Raw genomic sequence first — 18151 nt, 5'->3', positions numbered from 1 at the left:
ATTCCCATCTCTTTCAGAATGTTCCACAGTTTATTGTGATCGACACAGTCAAAGGCTTTGGCATAGTCAATGAAGCAGAAATAGATGTTTTTCTGGAACACTCTTGCTTTCTCCATGATCCCACGGATGTTGGCAATTTGATCTCTGGTGCCTCTGCCTTTTCTAAAACCTGCTTGAACATCTGGGAGTTCACGGTTCACTAATTGCTGAAGCCTGGCTTGGAGAATTTTGAGCATGACTTTACTAGCATGTGAGATGAGTGCAATTGTGCGGTAGTTTGAGCATTCTTTGGCATTGCCTTTCTTTGGGATTGGGATGAAGACTGACCTTTTCCAGTCCTGTGGCCACTGCTGAGTTTTCCAAATTTGCTGGCATATTGTGCAGCACTTTCACAGCATCATCTTTCAAGATTTGAAATAGCTCAACTGGAATTCCATCACCACCACTAGCTTTGTTTGTAGTGAGGTTTTCGAAGGCCCACTTGACTTCACATTCCAAGATGTCTGCCTTAGGTCAGTGATCATGTTATCGTGACTATCTTGGTTATGAAGATCTTTTTTGTACAGTTCTTCTGTGTATTCTTGCCACTTCTTCTTAATATCTTCTGCTTCTGTTAGGTCCATACCATTTCAGTCCTTTATTGAGCCCATCTTTGCATGAAATATTCCCTTGGAATCTCTAATTTTCTTTAAGAGATCTCTTGTTTTTCCTATTCTGTTGTTTTCCTCTATTTCTTTGCATTGATCACTGAGGAAGGCTTTATCTCTCCTTGCTATTCTTTGGAACTCTGCATTCAGATGCTTATGTCTTTCCTTTTCTCCTTTGCTTTTCACTTCTCTTCTTTTCACAGCTCTTTGTAAGGCCTCCTCAGACAGCCATTTTGCTTTTTTACATTTCTTTTCCATGGGGATGGCCTTGGTCCCTGTCTCCTGTACACTGTCACGAACCTCCTTCCAGAGTTCATCAGGCACTCTATCTATCAGATCTAGTCCCTTAAATCTATTTCTCACTTCCACTGTATAATCATAAGAGATTTGATTTAGGTCATATCTGAATGGTCTAGTGGTTTTCCCTACTTTCTTCAATTTAAGTCTGAATTTGGCAATAAGGAGTTCATGATCTGAGTCACAGACAGCTCCTGGTCTTGTTTTTGCTAACTGTATACAGCTTCTTCATCTTTGGCTGCAAAGAATATAATCAATCTGATTTCGGTGTTGATGATCTGGTGATGTCCATGTGTAGAGTCTTCTCTTGTGTGCGTTCTCTTGACAAAACTCTATTAGCCTTTGCCCTGCTTCATTCCTTGCTCCAAGGCCAAATTTTCCTGTTACTCCAGGTGTTTCTTGACTTCCTACTTTTGCCTTCCAGTCCCCTATAATGAAAAAGACATCTTTTCTGGGTGTTAGTTCTAGAAGGTCTTGTAGGTTCTAATAGAACCTTTCAACTTCAGCTTCTTCGACTTTAGTGGCTGGGGCATAGACTTGGATTACTGTGATATTTAATGGTTTGTCTTGGAAATGAACAGAGATCATTCCATCTTTATTGAGATTGAACCCAAGTACTGCATTACGGACTCTTGTTTATTATGAGGGTTACTCCATTTCTTCTATGGTATTCTTGTCCACAGTAGTAGATATAACGGCCATCTGATTTAAATTAGCTCATTGCCATCCATTTTAGTTTATTGATTCCTAAAATGTCAGTGTTAACTCTTGCAGTCTCCTATTTGAACATTGTCAATTTACCTTGATTCATGGACCTAATATTCTGGGTTCCGATGCAATATTGTTTTTACAGCATCATACCTTACTTTCACCACCAGACTCCTCCAGTACTGGGAGTTGTTTCTTCTTTGGCTCAGCTTGTTCATTCTTTCGGGAGCTATTTTTCTGTTCTTCTCCAGTAGTATATTGGATACCTCCTGACCTGTGGAGTTCATCTTTCACTGTCTTATCTTTTTACCTTTTCATACTGTTTATGGCGTTCTCAAGGCAAGAATGCTGATGTGGTCTGTCATTCCTTCTCCAGCAGATCATGTTTTGACAATACTCTCCATCTCCATATGGGTGACCATACATGGCATGGACCATAATTTCATTAACTTATACAATGCTGTGATTCATGTAATCATTTTGGTTCATTTTCTGTGATTGTGGTTTTCATTCTGTCTGCCCTCTGATGGATGAGGATAAGAGGCTTGTGCAAGCTACCGGATGAGAGGGACTGACTGGGGACAACTGGTTCTTGCTCTGGTGGGCAAGTAAATGGTGCCCAGTAAATCTTCAATCCAATTATCTGCTGATGGGTGGGACTGTGTTCCCTCCCTCCCTATAGTTTGGCATAAGGGCAAACTCTTGAGAGTCCCTTGGACTTCAAGGAGATACAACCAGTCCATTCTAAAGGAGATCAGTCATGGGTGTTCATTGGAAGGACTGATGCTAAAGCTGAAACTCCAATACTTAGGCCACCTCATGTGACGAGTTGACTCAGTGGAAAAGACTCTGATGCTGGGAGGGATTGGGGGCAGGAGGAGAAGGGGATGACAGAGAATGAGATGGCTGGATGGCATTACCGACTTGATGGACATGAGTTTGAGTGAACTCTGGGAGTTGGTGATGGACAGGGAGGCCTGGCGTGCTGTGATTCATGGGGTCGCAAAGAGTCGGACATGACTGAGCGACTGAACTGAACTGAACTGAAGGGTGACCTCATTCAAAAGGACTTATGCCAGCATGCCACACCTCCCAGGACCACTACTGTCAGTGACCCCTCCAGTATCAACCCCATGCCACTATCAACCCATGCCTCTGCCAGAGACTCCCAAACACTCACAAGCAAGTTCGGCTCAGTCTCTCATGGGGTCACTACTCCTTTTTCCTTGGTCTCCAAGGTTTTGTTTGTGTCCTCCTGGTGTCCATTGTTAGATTGGTAGTAATTTAGATTATGAAGAAGAGAAGTATATACTCTCTATAGTCCTTATTATTGTTTTTTCTCCCTAAGGAAAAGGTGGGCATAATATAAACTATAAAGGAAATTGCAGTATGCACCTATGTAGGAGTGAGTAGTTTGCTTATATTTACTGAACTTTTTTTCAGCTAGTTCATTTTACTTTTTTTTAAATGAATATTTGGATTTATAATGAGCCCTCTGAATTGTACATTAATTTCTAAACTTTTAAGGCTAAGATTAATAATTGGATGTTGAGAAAATGTATACATTTAAGAAATTAGTTAAAACTGAATATCATATGAGTAAGATTAAGAGCAAAATTTCAAATAGAATGAATGTCTCTACAAATATTTTAAATTAAATCATAGAAGTTGTGCGTACCCACAGAAGTGTGCATCCAAACCCTCTATATGTGAAATGCTGCTGTATCTAATCAGTGTTTCTGACCCATAGACCTGAAAGTACATTCCCTAGAACTGGGTCCATGAAACCATAGGAACAAAGATGTCACAAAGCCGGTGGAGATATTATATGCAACAAAAATATTTTTTTCTTTATTATTTTGGCTATTACTTCATGCGTTAAAAATGAAGGCTATAAAACTTATTATTTAGCAATATAGCTTTCATAAATATATTATTTTTCTTTGTAGTTGATGTGCTAAATAATTTATAGATTTTGAATTTTCTTAAGCTCTAGCATTTTTCAGTGATTATTCCTGAATAATTAACTAATTTTTTTTCTCTGTGTAGTTGAACTTTGAAGTGATTATTTGCTAAAGAAAAGAGTTTCATATATGATACACTTGGTGTCACCATATGCAAAAGGGTAAGCCATATACAAATAATAAGAAAGTTTGTTTTCTAGGAAATTTTAAAAGAAGGCTAATCTTATGACATTTATCTTAGTTTCTGTTCTCATTATGTTTGGCCGCTTATGACAAAAAATTAATTTCAACCTGTATTCTATTCATATACTCATATGCTTATATTTACTCTACACCAATTAACTTCACAAACCAGGTGACAGATCACACTTCATGAGAATTTCTTTATTTTTATTAACACAATCTCCTAGATTAATATAAAATGTTACAGAACTTCATCCTCAGAAATATATTATTTAAATTTAAAAGCTCATTTATTTTTCTATTATTTAGATATCAAACAACTAAACTTTAAATATGTTTGACTTAAAAGGAGTGTATTGTTAAAATGAACAAAAATTTCCTTCCCAAATGAACAAATTCTTCATTCTATATGCCAAGACCCTAAGCTTGACTTAACGTACTTAAATGATAAAGTGCAAAATTTAGCAAAAATCTATTACGTTTTAATGGAGAAGGAAAAGGCAACCCACTCCAGTACTCTTGCCTGGAAAATCCCATGGACGGAGGAGCCTGGTAGGCTACAGTCCATGGGGTCGCAAAGAGGCAGACACGACTGAGCGACTTCACTTCATTTCACTTCTTTATGTTATGTATGTTACATCTTTATGTATGTTGATTATATATCCTTATGTAGAATTACCTTATATGTTTGTCAGGATGATTTTGACTTATTTTTCATAATCCTTGCAAAAAATGAAACAAATTAGTAAGTGTGGTATAAAGAAAAATGAGTACTTAGTATAGAAATTAATACTTACTATCTCAAAATATTTTCTTATAAAGTGCCTTCAAAAATTTATTGAAGTGACTATATTATTTTTGAATTATTAACTGTAGACTGAAATTGAACAGCACAATAGACTATTGAAAACTTGAGAATTTGAGAAGTGACACATTAGATGTTTTTGTTTTGACATTTTAACTCATTCATTAAATGCCTTCTATAGATTGAAAATTATAGATGCTTTGTGATTATCACAGTAATCTTATTTCCTAAATGTCATAATTTGAGAATTATTGATAAAAGTTTTTTTTTTCCCCAAGCATGGTATAGTTCTGGTGCTGCTTGTAGAAAGAGTAAAAACATCTCCCAAAGTATCTCAAAGATTTTTATTTAAACATTGCATGGGGAAAAGGTGGATGAAATCCATTTCATTTAATGCATATAAATAAATCATTGTGTATAATAGTGCTATTTATATTAATATATTTTATTTCAGAAATCAGTTAACAGTTTCCAGTTTGCACAATAAATGTGAAGGAGGGGGCCACTGAAAATGGCTTTTTATTTTCTATTCACATTTTTCTATAATATACGCATATGATATTTAAAAAGTTTTCCAAGTGACAAAATCCACAGAGATATTGTAGATTTTCAATTAAAATAAGTTTTGTAAATATCATAAACTGGATGATTATGTGGGCTATTAAGATACACAGAAATGAAATTAGAAAATTAAATAATAGTTGGTATCATCAATGGGCTTCCCTGTGGCTCAGATGGTAAAGAATCTGCCTGCAATGCAGAAGACTCAGTATTAGCAGTATGTTCAAGCATATTAAACTTTTGGAACTTCATAATTCTTTAAATACTCAGACACATGGTCAAATTTTTTTTTTTAGCACTGAAATAAATTTTTCTTTTATTCATTGGAAGGCTATTTCGTGATATTAAGAACAAAGAAAGTCAACTCTCCAGGGAACCAGAGTCAATCTTCCAAAATGTAAATGTAATATTTGAAATCTAATGTTCAAATATTTAAACTTTAAAAGGAAAAGAAATTGAATATTAATGAATACATTTGTTTCTTTTTTGGGTGACATTCAGACACTATCAACTAAGTAATATTTACATATTATAGACTAACTTAATCATAATAGCATATACTCTTTCTGGAAAATACATAATTGTTGATATTGCTGGGAAAGGTTGGGGGCGGGAGGAGAAGGGGACGACTGAGAATGAGATGGCTGGATGGCATCACCGACTCTGTGGACAGGAGTTTGAGTGAGCTCCGGGAGTTGGTGATGAACAGGGAGGCCTGGCGTGTTGTGATTCATGGGGTCGCAGAGAGTCGTACACGACTGAGCTACTGAACTGAAATGAACTGAACTGAACTGAACTGAAACAACTCTGACTTTGAAGTTACAAAAGTGTTTCCATGTTTATTTCTACTAATAGAAACATTTTGTCAGAGCAGGTAAAACCTCACTCTTTCTTTTATTTAAGAATCATTTAGATAAAAATTCTTGTACAAGTAAAACATTTATTCCTTTATTCACCAATCATTTAGATAAACATTTTTATATGATATATTTGAGGTTGGTAGCAGATATTAAATTTTAAGTACCAAGGAATAATATGTAGTTTCTACCTTCGAACAGTTTGTATTGAGATAGTGTATAAAATAATACACATTGATATAATACAAGGCAAAATAAGGTAAATGCCCAAGCAGATGTGAGAAACAGAACATTAGTGTCACTGAATTGTGAAATCTCAAGCATTCCTGAAGAATCCACAATGGCATTACTGAAGGCAGATTTTTAAAAGTATTCTTACTTTCTCAGAAGGATTCTTCTTGACAAGAATCCACTGAGGATAAATCTTTCAAGAATTATGAACACAAGAGATATATTTAACAGTAGTTATAATAATGAAAATCTCTAATAAAATATTATTTTACTTAATTCATGATCAACTGCACACCATCTGTTCTGCAAGGATTTCTCATTGTTTGCCTCTTTGACTTTTTGCTCTAATTCATCTTTGTTTGTTACATTACTTCCAGAAAGACTGATGTGAATTGAAGAGATGGGCATCTGCAATCAAACCACGGTGACTCAGTTTATCCTTATAGGGCTTTCTGATCTCCCCGAGGTGCGCTACCCTCTCTTTCTGGTCTTTACCATCATCTATCAGGTCACCTTGGTGGGAAATGGAGTTATTCTCTTGGCCATTGGAACTGAGAAAAAACTGCACACACCCATGTATTACTTTTTGGCAAACCTGTCCCTCTTAGACATATTCTGCCCTTCAGTTACTGTCCCCAAGATGCTGGAGAACCTCTTGACTGAGAAGCACAGCATTTCCTACATTGGGTGCGCTTTGCAGCTTTATTTTCTGGTGGCGTTTGTGGGAACTGAAGTCTTCCTTCTCTCTGTCATGGCTTATGACAGGTATGTGGCCATCTGTTTCCCTCTTCGATACACCCTCATCATTACCAAGGTTTGCTGTGTTCAGCTGACTGCTGGGACCTGGGTAGCAGGATTTCTCAACTCCCTCCTTCATACAGTGTCCACATTCCGCCTTTCTTTCTGCAAGTCCAACCAAGTTAACCAGTACTACTGTGACATCCCACCAGTGGTCGCTCTCTCATGTTCATCCACCTATGTGGCAGAAATGCTTATTTTGGTGGAAGCAGGTATCCTGGGAAGCAGTGCCTTCCTGGTCACCTTTATCTCTTATTTCTACATCATATCTACCATCCTAAAGATCCAGTCAGCAGAAGGAAAGCGTAAAGCCTTTTCCACATGTGCTTCCCACCTTCTGGTGGTCTGTTTATTCGGTGGCACAACAATATTTACCTATGTACGTCCCTTTTCCAGTCAACACTCCCCAGCAAGAGATAGACTCATCTCCATGTTATATGGAATTATTACACCAATGTTAAACCCCATGATCTATAGCATGAGAAACACAGAGGTGAAAGGAGCAATCAGAAGGCTCTTATATCAGAAAGGATGTTTACAGCAAGTCTAATGTTAAAAGGGAATGATTCAATGTTTATTTTAGAATGAATATATAGAATAATTTTTAATTGTTACATATGAAATGCATACTTGCATACACTTAAAAAATTTCACACAGGTGCAGATGCATAGAATTTTAGTTATACTTTTCTATGGGGCTTCTCTGGTGGCTCAGTTGGTAAAGAATCTGCCTGCAATGCAAGAGACCTGGGTTTGATCCCTGGGTCAGGAAGATCCCCTGCAGAAGGAAATGGCAACCCACTCCAATATTATTGCTTGGGAAATCCCATGGACAGAGGAGCTTGATGGGCTAGAGTCCATGGGGTCCCAAAAGACAGACATGACCTAGCAACTTAACCCATCACCACCACCATGCTTCTCTATATATGGATATCTCTTCCTTTATTCACAAGATCTTTAAGTTCATATTCTAAAATTTGACATTTTTGAGAGGAAGCAGAGAACTGCTAGTAACTTCACTAGTATAAGAGATATAAATTGAAGCAGTCTTAAATTAACTTGGATCTATAATCTTATCTATATCCATATACCTATATTATCTGTATGGTTGCATCTGTTTCTAAATGATATTCATCTATATATCCTCCTTACACTTCTTTTCCTTATTTGATTGACTGCTTATGCTCTTACTCCCTTTTGTTTTAATTTCATTCTTCCTCTTCAACTTTTGCTTCTACTTACTCTATATTTCTGTTTCTCCCTTTTCTGATAACCCTATCCGTCCTCAGTTTTGCTTGTTCTTGGTCACAGGAGTGCATTTGGTTCTGTGTCAGACATGACTGAGTGACTGAACTGAACTGAACAGAGCTGGATCTCTATTTCAGCTCACTGTATCACTATCATCATAGCCTCAACATAGTCAAAACTGAAAGAAACATCATTTCATACACACATGCACACACAAACTCATCTACTTATCTTCTACCTTGTATTTTTATTATCAATTTCCCCCCACTCCTCAAACTAAAATTCATGAAACTAGACTCTGCTTTGCCTTAAAGTGCAGCACTTCATCAATTTGCATAGAGAGTGATAGTCTCTGACTGTGGATGGGACACATCACTCATTTCCCTCTCCTTGTAACATATAGAGGTAAAATTATTTTCTCTATGTCTTAATACCTCAAAGTCAGAAGTCATGCAGAATTTTTCTTAATAATCTTCTGGGCTTCCCCAGTGATCCAGTGGCTAAGAATCTGCCTTGAAATGCAGGGGACATTTGTTCAATCACTGGTCTAGGAAGATCCCACATGCTGTGGAGCAACTAAGCCCATGCATCTCTACTACTGAGCCTGTGCTCTGGAGCCAAGGAGTCACAGCTACAGAGCCCATGTGCCACAGCTACTGAAAACCAAGTGCCCTAAAGCTTGTGCTCTGCAACAAGAGACATCACCTCAATGAGAAGCCCTCACACTGCAACTAGGGAAAGGCTGCAGTAGCAATGAAGACCCAGCACAGCCAATATAAATAAATAAAATATATATAAAAAAATTTCCCCTATCCTGGACATCTCAATAGCTAAAAATTTAATCTTCAGTCTGGTGATCACAGTTAGATATCCCCACTCTCTGATTCTTCATTCTCTGGCATTCAGTATCTTCTCTCTTTCTCTAATCTGCATTTTACCTTTCCATTATCACTATGTGAGGTAGTCTTATATTACTCAAAAACACCTATCTGTTCCTCCACTGGATTGTCATTGGTCTCTTAGTCATTTTCAAAATTATCCTTTAAATTATATTTCAGGCTATCAAATGATAGGCTGATCATATGTACTTTCTGTTACATGAGCTAGAGTAAAAATGCATTGAGACACCATGTTTTTGGATTAATTACATTTTACAAAATTCAGAAAAGGCCTAATATACATCTTCCACAACATACAGGGCTATTCATAGTTGTGATGAGTCATTTATATGTCACTTAATTTTTGAAAGAGTAGGAAAACTTATGCATACTTGAAGAATAAAGTGAAATAATAGCATTACTACTACAGACTTGAGATTTGTTGTTTTTATTCCATTTTTTCTAAAGTTTGCATGTGGTATGAAAGAATCAAGTCTTCATCACATAAAAACAGAATACATGGGATATGTTAATGTCAGTTCAGTTCAGTTCAGTTCAGCCGCTCAGTCATGTCTGACTCTTTGCGACCCCATGAATCACAGCACGCCAAGCCTCCCTGTCCATCACCAACTCCCGGAGTTCACTCAAACTCATGTCCATCGAGTCGGTGATGCCATCCAGCCATCTCATTCTCTGTCGTCCCCTTCTCCTCCTGTCCCCAGTCCCTCCCAGCATCAGAGTCTTTTCCAGTGAGTCAACTCTTCGCATGAGGTGGTCAAAGTATTGGAGTTTCAGCTTTAGCATCAGTCCTTCCAATGAACACCCAGGATTGATCTCCTTTAGAATGGACTGGTTGGATCTTCTTGCAGTCCAAGGTACGCTCAAGAGTCTTCTCCAACGCCACAGTTCAAAAGCATCAATTCTTTGACACTCAGCTTTCTTCACAGTCCAACTCTCACATCCATACATGACCACTGGATAAACCATAGCCTTGACTAGATGGACCTCGGTTGGCAAAGTAATGTCTCTGCTTTTTAATATGCTATCTAGGTTGGTCATAACTTTCCTTCCAAGGAGTAAGCGTCTTTTAATTTCATGGCTGCAATCAGCATCCACAGTGATTTTGGAGCCCCCCAAAATAAAGTCTGACACTGTTTCCACTGTTTCCCCATCTATTTCCCATGAAGTGATGGGACCAGATGCCATGATCTTAGTTTTTTTAATGTAACACCATATAAAATTGAATAAAATAATAAAAGCTCAACAAACTGTTTGTTTTACATACCAGATACCAAAATATTTATTTTCTATTTCACCACTTATTTGAATGCAATATTCTTAAAGATACTGGGATTATATCTGTGTTAATAAACTATTCTGAAATCTAATTCTGTTCTATTGAAAACAGTGGGTATTTCACCAAGTTTTCTGTGACTCAGGCCTTGGCAAATAATGGAAAACTTTTGTAATTATTTTCTAAAGAGGAAAATATGTTCTAGAATATTCTATGCTTATTTTAACATGAAATAATGCAGTCTCTTCTCAAGTGAAGAAAATTATCTTTAAAGTACAAACAAAATTGTCAACTTTGTATTCACTCTGTAATGTTTTGGGTGAAGTGTGCAGTACAAGATCTTAAAATCATGAAATATTTAAACGAGATGAAATTGCTGGATGACATGTTCTCCCCTGCTTGAAAATATAGAATTGTTCAAATTTATGGCTGCTAATACTTTGATGAAGGTATATCTCTTCTGTTGAACATATATTAAGGCTTTGTTGCCCTTTAAAAGAGTAAGGGATTAGAAATTTTATTTTTTAAAAGTTCTTTTTCTCTCTAAAAGTCAGTCATCTGAGACAACCTAACCAAATCACTTGACAGACTTCTGAGCAGTTTCTCATGGGATATAGGTGAGATTTTAGCAGTAGCGTAAATGTCTAGCTAAAATGTGAATATAAATATATATACATATGTACAATATATGATCATATATAATTCATATATAATATATAATTGTATTAATAATATATAACATAAATTGTATGAGATATATATAATCATATATAATATAATTTTGTTATATAATTTCAATATAAATTATATATATAATTTCAATCTTTGTCTATTCCTCCATTGGCAGACACTTTGGTTATTTCCACATATTGGGTACTGTGAATAATACTACAATGAGGACTACATCATGAGAAACACTGGGCTGGATGAAGCACAAGCTGGAATTAAGATTCCTGGGAGAACTATCATTAATCTCAGATATGCAAATGACACCACCCTTATGGCAGAAAGTGAAGAATGAGCCTCTTGATGAATGTGAAAGAGGAGAGTGAAAAAGTTGGCTTAAAGCTCAACATTCAGAAAACTAAGATCATGGCATCTGGTCCCATCACTTTTTTGGGGGGCTCCAAAATTAGTGCAGATGGTGACTGCAGCTATGAAATTGGCAGGAAAGTTATGACCAGCCTAGACAGCATATTCAAAAGCAGAGACATTACTTTGCCAACAAAGATATGTCTAGTCAGGGCTATGGTTTTCCAGTAGCCATGATGGATGTGAGAGTTGGACTATAAAGAAAGCTGAGTGCTGAAGAATTGATGCTTTTGAACTGTGGTGTTGGAGAAGACTCTTGAGAGTCCCTTGGCCTGCAAGGAGATCCAACCAGTCCATTCTAAAGGAGATCAGTCCTGGGTGTTCATTGAAAGGATTGATACTAAAGCTGAAACTCCAATACTTTGGCCACCTCATGTGAGGAGTTGACTCAGTGGAAAAGACTCTGAAGCTGGGAGGGATTGGGGGCAGTACGAGAAGGGGACGACAGAGAATGAGATGGCTGGATGGCATCACCGACTCGATGGATATGAGTGCGTGAACTCCGGGAGTTGATGGACAGGGAGGCCTGGTGTGCTGCGATTCATGGGGTCACAAAGAGTCGGACATGACTGAGCGACTGAACTGAACTGTACGGAATCATGAATGAATCATTTTAATGTGTTGTTGAATTCAATAAGTCAATTTTGGAAGGAGATTTTTAAAATCTATATTCACCTTGGATATTGGCCTATATATTTTTTCCTGTAGTGTCCTTATCTGACTTGAGTGTTAGGGTTATGCTTGCTTCTTAAATTTAGTTTGGCAGTTTTTCTCTCCTTTAAAATTTTTTTTTGTTGTTGTTCAGTTGCTCAGTCATGTCCATCTCTCTGAGATCCCTGTCCTTCACTATTTCCTGGAGTTTGCTCAAATTCATGTCCATTGAGTCAGTGATGCCATCAAACCATGCTATCCTCTGCTGCCCTTCTCCTGCCATCAATCTCTTCCCAGAATCAGGGTCTTTTCCAATAAGTCGGCTCTTTGTATCAGGTGGCCAATGTATTGGAACTTCAGCATCAGTCCTTCCAAAGAATATTCAAAGTTGATAGGGACTCTTAAGAGTCTTCTCCAGCACCACAGTTTTGGAAGATTTTAAAAGCATTAATGATTTATTATTATTATTATTTATTTTACCAACATTTTTTTTTTTAATTAAAATTTTTTTTTCTTTTTTTTACTTTACATTATTGTATTGGTTAGGATTCACCAGTAAAATCATCTGGTTTTGGGATTTTCTATGTTGAGGGGGTGGTTATTTAAGATTAAAACTTAATATAATGACATATATAAATGAGCTATACATTTTTAATATAATCTTTATTGAGATATACTTTACATAACAAAATTTTCACCCTTTTAAAATATTTCAATGATTTTCAGTAAAGTTACAAAGCTCTGCAACCATTCTCACAATTTTTTATTACAATATTTTTATTACTCCAAAAAGATCTCCCATGCTTATTTAAATTGTCTTACCATCCTTGCACAAAATCAATTGAACATATATTTAAGGGTTTGTATCAGTTTGCAATTCTATTTCATTGACTACTAAATCTACTCTCAGGTCAATGACAGAGTCTTCTTTTATTTTCAGATTAATTGAGACACTGTTCTGCACAAATTTTAGGTGTACAGAATAATAATTTGACTTTCATGTATCATTAAATGATTACAATTTATTGTAATGATTATTATTTCAGTAAATATCTATCATGCTATATAGATGCAAAATTAAATAAATAAAAGAATCTTGTTATTTGTGATGAGAACTTAAGATTTACTCTCAACAACTTTCATGTATAACATAGAGCAGTGGTAATTAACTATATTTATCACACTGTACATTTCAGCTCTGGTATTTATTTATCTTAATACTGAGCATTGTAACTTTTGACTACCTTATTTCAGTTTCCCCTCTCTCCACTTCCTGCTTTTGTCATCTTTTCTATGAGTCTACTTACTTGCTTGATTTTGAAGATCTATGTTAGTTCATGATGCACACATAGTGATACGGTATTACTATACATTTCAAAATGATCACCACAGTAATTCTAATTATCATTTGTCACCATATAAAGATATAATTTCATTATTGACTATATTCCTCACAGCTCATACATGTAACTCACTTATTTTGTAATTGAAGGTTTGTATCTCTTAATCTACTTATTAAGATGTATCCCACCTCCTCCTCTCTGACAATCAACTATTTATTTTTTATATCTATGACTTTGTTTCTGTTACGCTTGTTCATCTGTTATGTTCTTTAGAGTCTGCATCTAAGTAAAATTGCATATTTTCCTTTTTGGTCTGATTTATTTCACCTGGAGTAACATCCTCTATGTCCACCCATGTTTTCACAGATGACAGTTTTTTTTTCTTTTTTACAGTTGAGTAACACTCCACCATATAGATCTTCTTTATCCATATGTTTATCAATAGGTACTTAGGTTGCTTCTATAGATTGTCTATAGTAAAAAATGCTACAAATGGGGGGTTATATATATTTTCAAATTTTATGTGTGTGTGCTCAATCGTGTCCAGTTCTTTGCAACTCCATGGACTGTAGCCCTGCAGGGTCCTCTGTCCATGGTATTTTCCAGGCAAGAATACTGGAGTGGGCTGCCATTCCCCCCTCCAGGGGATCTTCCTGACCGAGGGATCAAACTCTCATCTCTTGCATCTCCTGCATTGGCAGCCATATTCACTAGCACCTCCTGGGAAGCCAGGAGGATGGGGAAGATACCCTGGGATAGGAAATTGCAACCCACTCCAATATTGTTGCCTGGAAAATCCCATGGACAGAGAATCCTGTTGGACTATGGTCACAAAATTTAGACGTGACTGAGACACAACATATGGTAGTTCTTTTTAAAATTTTGTGAGATGCCTCTATACTCTTTTAAACAGTGACTGCACAATTTACATTCCCTTCAATGGTTCACAGGGTTTCCTTTTATCCACATGCTTATCATTATTTGTTATTTGTTGTCTTTTTGATAGTAGACAATCGGAGATCCAACCAGTCCATTCTAAAGGAGATCAATCCTGGGTGTTCATTGGAAGGACTGATGCTAAAGCTGAAACTGTAATACTTTGGCCACCTCATGCAACGAGTTGACTCACTGGAAAAGACTCTGATGTTGGGAGGGGTTGGGGGCGGGAGGAGACGGGGATGACGGAGAATGAGATGGCTGGATGGCATCGCCAACTCGATGGACATGAGTTTGAGTGTACTCCGGGAGTTGGTGATGGACAGGGAGGCCTGGCGTGCTGTGATTCATGGGGTCGCAAATAGTCGGACACGACTGAGCGACTGAACTGAACTGAATCTAACAGGTGTTAGGTGATATCTCATCATTGTTTTGGTTTACATTTACCTGATGATTAAAGATGTAAGCATCTTTTTATTTGCATGTTGGCCACCAATATGTATTCATTGGAAAAATGTCTATGAAGTTCCTTTGTTCAATTTTAATTGAATTGTTTGTTTTTTTGTTTTGATTTGATGTTGAATTGTATGAGTTTTTTGTATATTTTGAATATTGAGTCCTTGTTAGATTCATTGTTAACATCTTCAGTTCAATAAATGTCCTTTCCAGCTTATTGATGCTTTTCCTTTTTACCATGCAAAAGTTTTTAATTTGATATGAAGTGAAAATCACTCAGTTGTGTCTAACTCTTACAGTCCATGCAATTCTCCAGGCCAGAATACCGGAGTGGGTAACCTTTCCCTTCTCCAGGTTTAGTTTCATGTAAGCATATGAAAAATTATTTTGAACTTTGTTACCCTGGCCTCAGGAGATATATTATCATATGTGCAATGAATCACCAGTCCAGGTTCGATGCATGATACAGGATGCTCGGGGCTGGTGTACTGGAATGAACCAGAGGCATGGGATGGGGAGGGAGGTGGAGAGGGGGTTCAAGATGGGGAACACATGTACACCCGGGGCAGATTCATGTCAATGTATGACAAAACCAATACAATAATGTAAAGTGAAAAAAAAAAAAAAAGAAAAAAATTACTAAGTCCAATGTTTTCTTCGAGAAATTTTATGATTTCAGGCCTTCCATTTATGTATTATTCAATTTTGAGTTTATTTTTGTATGCAGCATAAGATGAGAGTCCAGTTTAATTCTTTTGCATGTTGCTGTCTAGTTTTCTCAATATTATTTTTTGTATTAATTTTCTTTTATTTTTTTTATTTTTATTTATTTTTTCTTAATTTTAAGATTATAATTTCAAGTATTTTTAAAAAAAGATTGGCTTTCCCTCAAATATTCTGAATTAGTAAGGAACAGGCCTTAAGCCTGCTTCTACTTGGCTATCTTTTCTTTTTTTTTTTTATTTCTAAAAAAGAATTTTATTAAAAAAGCACAAATGCAAAGAAATGAACAGAGGAAAATTTATGCGTCGAACCTGGACTGGTCACTTATGATAATATACATGCTACAATTCCATTCTCTCCAATCATTCCACCTTCACCCTCTCCCACAGAGTCCCAAAGACTGTTCTAAATGCCTATGTCTCTTTTGCAGTCTTTTAAATTTTCTTTTATTTTTAATTGGAGGATAGTTACTTTACAATATTGTGATGGTTTCTATCATACACCAACATGAGTCAACCACAGGCACACATATGTTCCCTTTGTCTTAACCTTTCCTCCCACATCCCTCCCCATCCCATACCTTTAGGTTGTCCCAGAGCATGGGCTTTGGGTTCCCTATATCATACACTAAATTCCTAATGTCTTATCTATTTTACATATGGTAATATATATGTTTCAATACTACTCTCTCAAGTCAACCCACCCTCTTTGTCCGCCACTGTTACCAAAAGTCTGTTCTTTACCTCTGTGTCTCCTTTGCTACCCTGCAAGGAAAATCGTCAGTACCATCTTTCTAGATTTCATATATATACATTAATATATAATATTTGTGGGACTTCTCTGGTGGTTCAGATGGTAAAGAATTTGCCTGCAATGCAAGATACCTGAGTTTGATCCTTGGATCAGGAAGATCTTCTGGAGAAGGGAATGGCAACCCACTCACTATTCTTGCCAGGAGAATTCCATGGACAGAAGAGCCTAGCAGGTTCAGGGGTCCGAAAAGAGTTGGACACAATTAAGCAACTAACAAACATACCCAATACTTGTTTTTCTCTTTCTGATTTACTTCACTCTGTATAATAGACTCTAGGTTCATACACCTCACTAGAATTGCCTTAAAGGTGTTCCTTTTTACAGCTGAGTTCAGTACAGTTCAGTCGCTCAGTCGTGTCCGACTCTCCGCGACCCCATGAATTACAGCACGCCAGGCCTCCCTGTCCATCACCAACTCGCGGAGTACATTCAAACTCATGTCCACAGAGTCGTTGATGCCATCCAGCCATCTCATTCTCGGTCGTCCCCTTCTCCTCCCGCCCCCAACCTTTCCCAGCATCAGAGTCTTTTCCAGTGAGTCAACTCGTCGCATGAGGTGGCCAAAGTATTGCAGTTTCAGCTTTAGCATCAGTCCCTCCAATGAACATCCAGGATCGATCTCCTCTAGAATGGACTGGTTGGATCTCCTTGCAGTATAAGGGACTCTCAAGAGTCTTCTCCAACACCACAGTTCAAAAGCATCAATTCTTCGGCGATCAGCTTTCTTCACAGTCCAACTCTCACATCCATACATGACCACGGGAAAAACCATTGCCTTGACTAGACGGACCTTGGTTGGCAAAGTAATGTCTCTGCTTTTTAATATACTATCAAGGTTGGTCATAAGTTTCCTTCCAAGGAGCAAGCGTCTTTTAATTTCATGGCTGCACTCAGCATCTGCAGTGATTTTGGAGCCCAAAAAAACAAAGTCTGACACTGTTTCCACTGTTTTTCCATCTATTTCCCATAAAGTGATGGGACCAGATGCCATGATCTTTGTTTTCTGAATGTTGAGCTTCAAGCCAACCTTTTCACTCTCCTCTTTCACTTTCATCAAGAGGCTTTTGAGTTCCTCTTCACTTTCTGCCATAAGGGTAGTGTCATCTGCATATCTGAGGTTATTGATATTTCTCCCGGCAATCTTGATTCCAGCTTGTGCTTCTTCCAGCCCAGCGTTCCTCATGATGTACTCTGCATATAAGTTAAATAAGCAAGGTGACAATATACAACCTTGACGTACTCCTTTTCCTATTTGGAACCAGTCTGTTGTTCCATGTCCAGTTCTAACTGTTGCTTCCTGACCTGCATACAGGTTTCTCAAGAGGCAGGTCAGGTCGTCTGGGATTCCCATCTCTTTCAGAATGTTCCACAGTTTATTGTGATCGACACAGTCAAAGGCTTTGGCATAGTCAATGAAGCAGAAATAGATGTTTTTCTGGAACTCTCTTGCTTTCTCCATGATCCAGCGGATGTTGGCAATTTGATCTCTGGTGCCTCTGCCTTTTCTAAAACCTGCTTGAACATCTGGGAGTTCACGGTTTACATACTGCTGAAGCCTGGCTTGGAGAATTTTGAGCATGACTTTACTAGCGTGTGAGATGAGTGCAATTGTACGGTAGTTTGAGCATTCTTTGGCATTGCCTTTCTTTGGGATTGGAATGAAGAC

General features: G+C 37.3%; 1 protein-coding gene across 1 annotated transcript; it reads left to right on the top strand.

The window, feature by feature from the left end:
* Positions 1-6653: 6653 nt before the first annotated feature.
* LOC129559573 (olfactory receptor 5V1-like) lies at positions 6654-7601 on the top strand. Its single transcript, XM_055431482.2, has one exon. The coding sequence runs from the start codon at positions 6654-6656 to the stop codon at positions 7599-7601; it is 948 nt and encodes a 315-aa protein (XP_055287457.2).
* The last annotated feature ends 10550 nt before the right edge of the window (positions 7602-18151 follow it).

Source organism: Moschus berezovskii, chromosome 8 (assembly GCF_049115385.1).
Source record: "Moschus berezovskii isolate FMDL1 chromosome 8, NW_MosBer_1.0, whole genome shotgun sequence".
Taxonomy (NCBI): domain Eukaryota; kingdom Metazoa; phylum Chordata; class Mammalia; order Artiodactyla; family Moschidae; genus Moschus; species Moschus berezovskii.
Note: the sequence above shows the minus strand (reverse complement) of the source record. Positions and strands in the feature narration are given on the sequence as shown.